The following is an 11,790-nucleotide window of genomic DNA, read 5'->3' on the forward strand; positions in this document are numbered from 1 at the left end:
TTCCGGATTTTATGTTAACTAAAGATGGAGAGTAAGGATGGCTCTCTAGACTAAAAATAAGATATAGAAGAGCGGTTGGAAAAGATAAAAATATGTAAAACGATTTTCATTCAAATGACTCTCCAAATAATAATTTAAAGAGTAGATTTTGAAAAAAAAATTAGAGATGCTCTTAACATAACGGAATATTTAATGACTACCAAGGACATTCTAGGAGGCTACCATTCCTCCTCCCCTCTTGCCGTAAAGCTGGCACCTTTTTGTGCGGGGCATGCAATGATTACCGCGCCAGCCTTCTTCCCTCGCGGGTCTTCCGTCCCGGCACCACGCTAGGCCGGTTTCTTTGCCGGAGCTAGCCTCCAAGAGAAGAAAACAACCCCCGGTCAACTGACGGGGGTAGGCTTTGTTGGGATGATCACGATGGTACTGGAGTGGTGTTATCGGTAAGTTTCGCACCCGATAGTCGATAGACGTGCCGTGCCTCTCCCAGGGTTCAATTTCCCGACCGGACCGGCCTAACCGCCGGGCTCCGGTACCGGTTTACCGGTCCGGTTAGGCCGGTTACCGGTCGGAACCGGTCAAATGCGAATTTGAATTCAAATTTTACCGTGGTGGCGGTTCCGACCGGTATACCGGCTGGGTATACCGGTATACCGGCCGGTTTGGCCGGTATACCGGCCGGTTTTGTGTTGCGACTCACTTCGGTATACCGACCGGTTACACCGGTATACCGGCCGGTTTGGCCGGTATACCGGTTGTTTAGAGTATTTTTTCGCCGCTTGAAAAATTAATTCCCGGTGTGAAATAAAAGGAAATTTCGACATGAGCTATGCACATTTTAATGTAAATGACCCTACCAAAGCAATGAGTTATAATTATGCATACAAATACAATAGTAATAGGGTGCATACAAATACGGAGTCATACACTTATACACATGAAATGAAAAGTTCAACGTAGGAATGGGAAGACCCCCATTTGAGATGCGGTTTGGTATTCGGCGGTGGACATCAAAGCGATACCTCGCACTCTAAGCAGCTCAGCCTTGTAGTGTTGCCAAGTTTGGCCCGTCCACGCCGATGTTGTCTGCCATTCCTGAACTAACATAGTGTAAAAATGGGGGTCTTCCCATTCGTACACCCATCTCGTCGGTGGCTGCATGCTGATGTCAGGAATGGGATAGTGAAAAGAGTGCCTCGAATCGCTGTAGGAGGAAGAAGAGTTCTGTGGACTGTCATAGTCCGTCGGTCCACCTGTTCTCCTCTGCGATTGCGGTGCTCCATGGTCGGTGTCCTGAGTAGCATGTGTGAACTGAGTTTCCCCTGCAATCAACCATATTTCATAATTAGTAGTCAATAGTCAGAAATATGTGTGTATTTATATGTGCAATATATACCTGTGAAACGAACACCACGAGCATGACCACTACCACCAGCAGCATCATCAGCACCACTACCTCCACCACCAGCATTAGGCTGAGCACCGTCACCATCATCACCATCATCGGCCGAGCTGCTATCCTCGGACTCCTGATACGGAGGACTACGCTCACCTTCGCCATCATCAGTCTCGGTGTCGCTGCTCACTGGTTTTGCTGTTCCTTTGCCTTTTCGACGCTTCGAGTCACCCTTCTTAGGCCCCTTGTGCAACTTTCTCTTCCCTAGGTGAGTGTCACCTATATTTTGACGTGCCCAATCGCTGATGGAATCATTCCCCGTAGCCTCACGTAGATCTGACACGTTTATTTGATCTCTGACAATATGGGACGGGAGAGGGATGTCGCCGTCATCATCATCCTCGTCCAGAACTGGAGCCCGGTTAGATCTACCATATTCCATCCATTCCCGCACCGGATTTTTCTCATCATAGAATGAAAGATGGGCTAGCTGGTCAATGAAATCACCTTCTTCACGCATCAGTGGGCCGGAGACCTCCTCGAGTCGGAGACGAAGATTGTAGTTGACATAGACAAGCTTATTAAGTTTCTTGTGCGACAACCGATTGCGAACCTTTGTATGCAGCAAGGCAAAAGTACTCCAGTTCCGCTCGCATCCACTGGATGAACAACATTGTGAAACAAGCCTCATGGCAAGGTACTGCAGTTTTGGAGTACTTGATCCGAACATCATCCACCAGGACGCTGCATGTGCAACCGAGTATGTAAGCAATATTTTCGAAGAGAGAAAATAACAATTTTATACGGAACAACTCTTACATGGGGATGTCTTTGGGTCCATCGCCATCCGCATTGCCATATCACTGCTATACTCGCCAATTTTCTGCCGAAACACGTCAAGCTCCTGCAATGCCTGGACGGCGCTCTGGAGATCCGTCATGCGCTGAAATGTATCCTTAAGTCCACGAAACATTTGTTGAGTTGGTTCCATCGTATAGGCATACCTCGGATTTAGGACAGCAGCTGCAAAATATAAATCACTTCAAATAAGCATTATTTCAATAGAGTTTAAAAATAGACGACTGATGTGTGCTTACCTGGACCCACATACGTGCCTATGAACACATCATCCAACCTCTCGTCCACCACCTCAACATACTCTTTCAGTGTGGAAACATTTGTTCCAAAGAAAGACTTCAGCTCCTGTTTCATAGTCTGGTAGGCCATCACGACTTCGCACATGTTCGGCTTCTTGTCCTGATCAGCGAAGCGGAGGAACTTGTATATTGGTTGAACTGTGTCGATGATATATTTCAATGCATCCCACCACTCCATACTTGAAAAACTTGCATGAGTAAATCTACCATCTTCGGTATTCGCCCATTTGCTGTGTTGGAACTCAGTAGATGCCATCCACTGCATGAAACGATCACGTTTCCGATAGATGCTCTCTAGGAACATGTAGTTGGTTCCAAATCGAGTGGCATTCCACTTGACCAACTCACCACCGATTGCGTTCCTCATCATTGTATTCAACTGACCATGATTGTGTAACCAATTTGAAATTCGCTTGCACTGCTTGATGATAACACCATGTTCAGGCCTTCGAGCTATATCCTTCAACATCAAATTGACGGTGTGTGCTAGACAAGGTGTCCAAGCTATGTGGTCATACACATCACTTAGTAGTTCATTGCATGCTTTTTTGTAATTCGAGCCGTTGTCGGTGACTACGTGCACGACATTCTCCGGTCCAATCTCTTCCACCACCTTTCGAATCTCCTGCAATGGAAGACGGATTTTTTAGTAACATGACAAAACATACACAATGTGAATGGAACAGGTTGAGGGACTACCTTGAACAAATATGCAGCATTTTGAATTCTTCCAGTCGCATCAATAGACTTATGGAACCACATGACCCCATTGCAATATATCAAAAAGTTGATGACACTCATCCTCGTCGGACCAGTCCATGAATCACACATTAACGTGATGCCAAATAAGGGCCAGTCTTTCTGAAACTTTACGTACCTCGTCTTCAAGTCTTGCTCATTCTGATCAAGGTACTTGCCATCAATATCCCGTCCAGTGGGTGATGCGATACCTTCACCTGCAACCATATGAAAATCATAAGATACAAAAATGTAAGTTTATAGGTATCATTGCAATGAAAGAAAACTTACCCCACTTCTGTGTCTCCCTAACCGCGCTGATAAAGTATGGACTGTCAGCCTGTCTTCCAGGTACTCCTGCAATATGGAAAAACTTTGACCAAGCTTTACCAATAGCTTCCTTTGCGTTCTTACCCTTCTGCGTCCAGGAGCCTGTATCAATCCTTGTTTGTGTCATTCCTCTTCTCCCACCAGCTGCCAAGTTATAGTCCTCCACCACAGGACTCTCCCTCTGCGAAGTGGACTTTCGAAACATTCTCTGCATAACATTCCCCCTCGTCGAACCACTACCCCCTCCACGCTCATATGCACCTCCTCTCTGTTCCACCCCCCGTCGGAACTCTGCTTCCGCTCTCGATAGATCCATGGCACGCTGCACCTGAGCCTCCTCATCTTCTTCATCACCGGGATAGTTTCCCTCTGCTGCAGCCTTCTCCCGTCTCAACCTCTCTCGGGCCCGGTCAGCAGTTGCCTTCTTTGCCCTATCCAACTCACGCTGAAAGAAGTCCCGCACATCAGGTGGCACATTCCTGCAATGGATCACCTCTGCCCCGCGCCCAGCCAAATGTTGTTTCAATCTAGTCGCACCACCTCCTCCTTTCTGCGTACGACAATAGTTACATCGCCATCCGGGATAAAGATTTTCACCGTGTTCCCACACAACATCTCTGCTTGCCATTGTCTATCTGCATACATGCACAACAAAAATATATCATCTAATATTCTTACTCCTACCTAAGTTATAGTGTCAAAAATCATCTAATACACCTAAATTAAATCTAGCTAAAACCTACTACATAGTGCAAAAAATCATGTAATATAAATAAATCTTCCCTAAATTCTAAATATACCTAAGTCATACACCTAAATCCTAAAACAAAACATCTAAATACACCTAAATCCTAGGGAAAAAAAAACAAACCTGACCGCGGCTTACCGACGCTAATCGGCGGTTTACCGCCTCCCCATACCGGTAAACCGGCCTCCCCGGGCGGAAAACCGGACGGGACCGGTAGATCTACTACCGGTCCGGCTTACCGGTGAGGGAGACCGGTTAGCCGGGATCTGAGAGCGGCTAACCGGCCTCGAGCGGCGGGCGGCGACTTCTGGCGGCGGACAGGGGTCAGTGAGGGGGGAGCGGGTGAGGGAGGCGCTGGTGAGGCTTCGGCTGAGGGACACGCGACGTTAAATAACCTCTGCCGCGCGATGGGCCTTAATGGGCCGCGGTTTTTTTTCTTTTTCTTTTTTTATTTAACTTATAAATTCCGAAAACCATACTAAATGAACGAATTTTGGAGAAAATTTGACACCATTAGATTCATTGCACCTTGAAGTATTTTTAGGAATTTTTTGGGAATTTTTCATTTTTTTGAATTCAAATTTAAATTTTGAATTTGGACCGGTTTCATACCGGACCGAACCGGTACCGGTCCGGACCGGTTTGACCGGTAACCGGTCAAACCGGACCGGTTACCGACGGTTCGGTTAACCCTGGCCTCTCCTCGCACCCGGTGCACGTAGGCCAGGCCGGGCCGGGCCGTGGCCGCCAATCACCGCCGCGGCGTCTCCGACCTCCAACCACGGCGGCTCGGCATGGCTACAGCCTACACACCCCCGGCGCGACGGGCGCGCAACGCAATCAATGCCACCAGCCCCGCCTCGTACCCCACCCTGAGGTTGGGCCCTCCCCTCCCCTGACCCTGACCTCACCTCACCCCTCACCCGCTGCAACCGCAGCGCCGTCGTCCAATGTTCTCCCCTCCCCGCTCGTCACCACCCCGGCACTCCCAGTAGTCCAGTACCCGCTGCGCTTATTCCCCTGCGCGCCCAGCTCTGCGGCCACGCTGCCGCCTCGGCCCGTTTGACCTCGAGTTCCCTCCCGCACTCGTGCCCCTCCTTTCGCTTCCCCCGCCACCCTGACGCGGCGCACCACCCGCGGCTGCTCCCTGCCTGCCGCTGCAGACCGACCGACCCGCAGCCGAGGACGACGAGCCGACGACGACGACTCCCCGTCGCCCCCGCCCCACCAGAAAAAGTCATTCCCTGCTCCGCTCTGCTCGCCCGAAAAAGCCCCCGTTTTGCAGGCCCCGTGCCCGCCATTACGCCCCGCCCCGACCCGACCCCCGCTTCAATGCCCTCATTCCCTTTTTGAGCTCGCTCGCCCGCCAGGCGCCAGCACATCCCCATCCCCCCTCTCGCTCTCCTCTCCCGTCGTCCCGTGCCGGAGCTGCAGCTGCCATTGCCCTTCTCGTGCTCTATCCTTGCCCACGCCTGACGCCTCGCTGTAACCGAACCCCCCTTTTGGGGCTTGGAGGCGCCTGCTTGTCCGCTTCCTGCCTCCGCCTCCCCACCCACGACGCCCACCGCGCGCTGGAAACCTCCAACCCCGGCTTTGTAGTTTGCAGGCACCCGCTTTGGACCTTGCGGTGGTCACATCGCCCCCCCCCCCCCCCCCTGCTGCGGCGTGCGCCCAAAAGGAAACGAGGGCAAAGTTCGGGATCAGTTCCCCGCCCCCTCACGTGCCCGCGCCAGTGAGAGAGAGAGAGCCGCCCGCCACGGCCACGCCTTCCTTGGCCGGAGCTGCCTGGCCTGCCTGGCGATTCCCGGCCCGATTCCGATCGCTGGCGAGTTCCAATCTCGGCGGCGCCCGTGCGCGGCGAATGCGGGTCATGGAGGCGCCCGCCCGATAACTTCGACAGAGGTTTCGAGGAAGGCTTTGAACTTGCAGCTCGAGGTCCGCCTCGCACTCTGCTGTAGCGTGCACTCCTCTCTGGGTGGGTTTAGATCCGCGAAAACTTATAGAAAAAGTCGCATCGAATACTGTAATATATTGTAGTATTTTTTCGTTTGTTTGTGGTAAATATTATTTTATTATAGGCTAACTAGACTCAAAAAATTCGTCTCGCATCGTATTTCAAAACTATACAATTATTTTTTTTATTTATCTACATTTAGTACTTTATGCATGGGTCATTTGCTATATTTAATGTTTCGATGTGATTTCGATGTGATGAAAAGTTTGTGAGAAGTGAACATATCCTCTTTTTCGGTTTGTTGTTTTCTTTTTTGGGTGCGTTTAGTTTCCAAAATAGTTTACACAGTATCTGTCACATCAAATTTTTGAACACATACATGGAACATTAAATGTAGTTGAAAAAAATAACTAATTACATAGTCTAACTGATTGATTAGAGATGAATCTAATAACGTTAATTAATTTATGATTGAACATTAATTGTCAAATAATAACGAAATGTGCTACAGTATCCGAACCCAAACTTTTTCACCAACTATACACCCCCAAAGAATATAGTTGAAAAAATAACTGAATACATAGTCTAACCGATTAATTAGAGATGTATCTAATGACACTAATTAATTTATGATTAAATATTAATTGTTAAATAACAACGAAATGTAATACAATACTCAAACCCAAACTTTTCCGCCAACTAAACAACCCAAAGTATCAATCGATGGGGAATTGGGGAGTTGCTGTTCGAGTTGATGGGAACGGGAGAGGAGGCGCGGGTTTTCCGGATTCCTGCCGCCTTCTCCTGCTGCTGACGCGACTGCAGTTTCTTCTAGGCGCGCGCACCGAGAGACCAGTCTCAAGTCTGAGCTGAAGGGAGTTGGGGGCAGGAATGGAGAGCCGGGGGCGGCGGCCGCGGACGCCGGAGCGGCAGAGGCCGGCGGCGCGGAAGGTGCCGGTGGTGTACTACCTCACGCGGAGCCGCCACCTCGAGCACCCGCACTTCGTCGAGGTGCCGGTGGCCTCGCCGGAGGGGCTCTACCTCAGAGGTCAGTCAGTGGGCGCGGTCTCGCCATTGCAGCTTCTCCACGGATTAGCCCCACCTGTTCTCGTTTAATGGCGCTTGCGTTTTGGGGGGTTTGCAGATGTCATCAACCACCTCAACACGGTGCGCGGCAAGGGCATGGCCGCGATGTACTCGTGGTCCTGCAAGAGGTAATGCGAGGTTGCTAGTACTCTTTTCGTTTCTTGGCAGCTTTTGGGTGTTTGCGTGCTGATCGGTCCGAGTAAATGGCTGGTTGGTTTCAGGAGCTACAAGAACGGGTTCGTGTGGCATGACCTTGCCGAGGACGACCTCGTCCACCCGGCAACCGACGGCGAGTACGTGCTCAAGGGCTCCGAGCTCGTGGACCAATCCTCTTCAGGTGAACAGAAACTTTACTGAATTCGCATTTTTATTTCAGAATTGGGAGTAGAAAATGCAGTGTTGCGTTTCAGATGTACTAGTTGGTTGCTGATTGTTATTTCTGCCTGCTTAGGTCAATTGTACCCTGTCAGTAACGGCAACCACAAGCAACAGAGCAGGCTGAAAGAAGGTGCACGGCAGTCACTGCCTAGAGAGCACTCCTACCCATCCTCCCCTCCAAGTGTGATAGTTAGAGAAGCCAAGCCCCGGCGTTCACCATCTGTGCCTTCACTAGATGAGGATGACACCCCCTCGCCGTGCAGGGATCGTTCCTTCAGGACCATGTCGCCGGACTTGGAGCCCCATAGGAGTGAGAGGACTCAACTGCCAGAGAGTGGGTCTGCGAGCCCAGCGGAGTTCAGAGTTTACAAGCCCACTGGTTGCATGGATGCTGCAACTCAAACTGATGATCTTGGCAGAAGATTGGGTCGGAGAGCACCTGAGGTGCGCAAGAAGAGTCTGAGCACAGATCATGATGCTGTAGTTCGTGAAATTACCGAATACAGGCAAAGCCACCCTCGCCGGTCAGCAGATCTCCAAGGGATCTCCAGGGAACTCCTGTCCCAGTGTGCTACTCCATTGAGTATACCTTCAACCCGTGGAAAGTCCGAGAGTTTAGAGTCCTTGATACGAGCAGATAATGCGACAAACAGTTTCAGAATTCTTGAAGAGGAGGACATCGTTGTGCCCACCTGCCCGAAGCTGAAGCCAACAAATGTATTGATGCAGCTCATCACTTGTGGCTCTCTTTCGGTGAAAGATCATGAAAATTTTGGAATTGTTCAGGCATGCAAGCCAAGATTCGCAAACCTGAAGTTCCCGTCTCCATTAATTTCTCGCACCATGATGATGGGTGAGCTTGATTACCTGTCAGAAAATCCCAGGTTAATGGGGATGAGGTTGGAAGAAAAGGAATACTTCAGTGGAAGCCTTATTGAGACTAAGAAGCAAAGAGATGTTCCAGCAGAGAGGTATTCGGCACTAAAACGGTCGTCTTCCTACAATGCAGAAAGGTAAAAGCTTCGATGCTTTTCTGTAATCTTGTGCATAAATGTCCTGTATTAGGATATGATCTCTGGGTACAAACAAATATGTCTAGACTAACTGTACAAGCCGTATCTAAATCCCTGACATACTTACTGCAGTAGCTTTGCAGACAATTATTTAGGAAGTGCACCTGGACTGTTGAGACCTTTCATCCATGACTTCATACTATTCTAAATTGCAGAATTTGTTTGTCCCTCTGCTTTTAGCTTATCATTATCAATTATGTTGCCTTTCCAAAATTATTTCTATGTTTTTAATCATTAGGGTATAGGCAATGATGCGAGCGTTACATCTAACATTTTGCACTAAATACTAATTGTTGATAGGAACCCCGCCCATAATTGGTTGCTATGTTATGCAATTTTGTTGGGTTGGTTTAGGTTGGGATCAGAGTTAAGAGTTGGAAGAGGTCCATGTACTGGAGAATATTTATGAATGCGAGGACCATTGATTTTACAGTTTGTGTAACAGGGTTGGCAGCAGAAACATTGTACAGTTGCCATATAATGCCAGCATGTAGCTGGCCTGTATCTATCAAACCAAATAGCAAAGTATGGGAATCCATCTACTGGGAGAGAATTTGAGGTCTGTACGATCCAAAATTGGTAATGAGAGGGTATTATATAAGGGTCATTTTGTTCCATGCCACTACAATTTCTTGAAGTTGGATTTCATGTTGAAATCCATGCCATTGAGTGGCATGATTTTGAACGTGACACCCAATTTCACGGAGTTGTGGTGGCACGAATCGAATTTTCCCATTATATAAGGTGTGGGACAACATGACAAAGCACTACTAGCTCTCTGATTTACCATTTTTTATTTTACTTGCTTGGCATCTGGTTTAGAATGTTAAGATTATTGTTAGACAGGGTCCAAGACTAGTTAGGTGAAACTGCCTTAGGAAAGATGTCACTGAGCAGTATTTTTCTTTAAAAAAAAAGGTTTCACCAAAAATAGAAAGAGTGGGTGAATTTTCCTTCAGTTATTTTTTTGTCACCAATTCACTTTTGTAATTCTGGTGATTCTCATTCTCGCAACACACGAGCCACTTGTCAGACATAGGGGACCACATTGCTTGGCTGCCAGGCAAGATTCTCCTGTTGCTCTACTGAAATACAGAAGTGACCCTGTTGTTTCATCCTCATGAACAGTCTGTTGCTATCCTTACAAGCTGTCATTCTATTGGTGGGGCCATTTTTTGCCAAAAAAAATACTGCCAGTGAAACTACAGTGGGAGTCTATCTGCATTGCTACTGATCATGGTTTATTCAGTCTGTTAAAATCCAAATGTTACCTTGGTGGCACCACATAACTATAACATTGGCCATTGGCACACTTGATATACGAATAATTTTTTTATGGCCTAGGCATATGAATTTTATTCACTTATTTATGGTGGAAGGTGTTCTCACACGTTAATTATATCTGCAGGGGTCGCGAGACTCTAGATTGCGCAAGACCTGACGAGGATACAACAGACACATCATCGCGCTCAAGGTGCCTCCCCCGGACGCCGATCCTGTCATCCTTTCTCCACCCGAAGAGCGACACCCTGAAATCCCCAGTCTCAGACTGCCGGAGGAGCTCCTCGGCCCGGCAGGACAGTGACCTGGTGTCCAGGGATGGGAGCAGGAGGTTCGGCGACGCCTCAATCGCGTCAGCGGCAAAGACAGACTCGTTCAGAAAGGAGGAGAAGCTCGTCAAGATTGAGGAAAGTTAAGTGTTGTTCGTGGCCTCTTTTACCTGAAACTACCGTGAACTCTTTGTCAGTGCTGGGTATGCACTCGATGCTTTTCCCCCCTAGAAAATGAAACGCGAACAGTGATGATCCTGGTATTGAGGGGCTGTGCTTTGAACCATTCGTGCAGGCTGTCGTCCGGAGCTCGCGTTGTGATCCAGTACACCATCCCCTGCAACGAGAGCGACGAAGGCTCTGAACATTGAGGAGAGTGACAATGCGGGATCCCGCTGCTGCTGCTAGGGAGATTCTCCTTGGCAGATTAGCGAGGGGCATTACATATTTCACATTTCTTGAAACATGCATTTAGCTAGGTTTTTTTGGTCGTTTTTACCTTCTTCCTTAGAAGTTTTATGTTCCATTATCATTTTGTAAGTGCTTATTAAAATGAATCTGTTGTGTTTTTCTCCCCTGTGATTGCATAATCATTTCTGTTGGTGAATGATAGATGGTTGACAGTTGTTAAGGAAAACAGCGTTTGGTCCCAAGAAGTCGCTCTGTTTTGTGCTGGGCCATCTATGGAGCCCATAGGTCCATGGGCCATAGCCTCGTTGTAGAAGCTGGAGCCCATGGCTTTTGTTGGGCTGGATCTGCTGGAAGCCCAGCTCCATGCTGGGAGCCTGGAATTTTTTTAATTTTTATATTATTTTTTTCCCGATTTATCAAAAATATATGCCTAATTTTTTTTTGCAAAAAAGTCGTCATGACGCCAGTTCAACCGGTGGAACGAAGTTACCGCCGGATGAACCGGCGGCAGGTGCACTGTAGGAAACGTACTGCTAGTTCATCCGGCGAAAGGTTGCTGTAGCGATTTTCAATGGCACTGTAGCGACTTATCGCCAAATCAATTGGTGGTACTGTAGTAATTCACGGTAGCACATATTCAAAAAAAATTATAACAAATTCATATGGATTCGGATGGTGATAAAATTTATACGAAAATTATAGACCTCGACGAGATCTACAACTTTGTAATTCAAACTTTTTTCAATTATTCTGGTGTTTAAATAATCGACACAACATTTAGATCTAAAAAATCAGATCTAAACAAGTCGTGCTCCAGGTTATAGGTTTAGATTGTCGACACTCGTCATGCTCTAAATCCATCTTCTAAAAAAAATATTTCTGTCTGGTCATCGAGATTCTCTACTCTACATCCAGTTTCTTAACACTCATCCATACTCTATATCTATTCTCTATATCAACTACCATCTA

General features: G+C 47.9%; 2 protein-coding genes across 5 annotated transcripts; one reads left to right on the forward strand and one right to left on the reverse strand.

Moving 5' to 3' along the window:
* Positions 1 to 830: 830 nt before the first annotated feature.
* On the reverse strand, positions 831 to 2,696 carry LOC120690353. The gene is made up of 4 exons (XM_039972982.1): positions 2,494 to 2,696; positions 2,216 to 2,419; positions 1,397 to 2,140; positions 831 to 1,322 (listed from the first exon to the last, which is right to left on the reverse strand). Exons 1-4 carry the CDS (start codon positions 2,636 to 2,638, stop codon positions 952 to 954), a joined length of 1,464 nt encoding a protein of 487 aa, XP_039828916.1. The 5' UTR covers positions 2,639 to 2,696; the 3' UTR covers positions 831 to 951.
* Positions 2,697 to 5,714: 3,018 nt separating this feature from the next.
* Positions 5,715 to 11,047, forward strand: LOC120690354 (protein SOSEKI 2-like). 4 transcript variants are annotated; one of them, XM_039972985.1, is made up of 7 exons: positions 5,715 to 6,304; positions 7,149 to 7,371; positions 7,468 to 7,537; positions 7,631 to 7,746; positions 7,861 to 8,800; positions 10,269 to 10,553; positions 10,706 to 11,047. In XM_039972985.1, the coding sequence occupies exons 2-7, from the start codon at positions 7,215 to 7,217 to the stop codon at positions 10,779 to 10,781; spliced, it is 1,644 nt and encodes a 547-aa protein (XP_039828919.1). In that variant the 5' UTR covers positions 5,715 to 6,304; positions 7,149 to 7,214; the 3' UTR covers positions 10,782 to 11,047. The 4 variants fall into 4 exon arrangements, 3 of the variants coding, with proteins under 3 accessions (XP_039828919.1, XP_039828920.1, XP_039828917.1); XM_039972986.1 differs by having other exon boundaries at positions 7,159 to 7,371; XM_039972983.1 differs by lacking the exon at positions 5,715 to 6,304 and having other exon boundaries at positions 7,073 to 7,371.
* The last annotated feature ends 743 nt before the right edge of the window (positions 11,048 to 11,790 follow it).

The sequence above is a fragment of the Panicum virgatum genome, chromosome 9N (assembly GCF_016808335.1).
Source record: "Panicum virgatum strain AP13 chromosome 9N, P.virgatum_v5, whole genome shotgun sequence".
Taxonomy (NCBI): Eukaryota; Viridiplantae; Streptophyta; class Magnoliopsida; order Poales; family Poaceae; genus Panicum; species Panicum virgatum.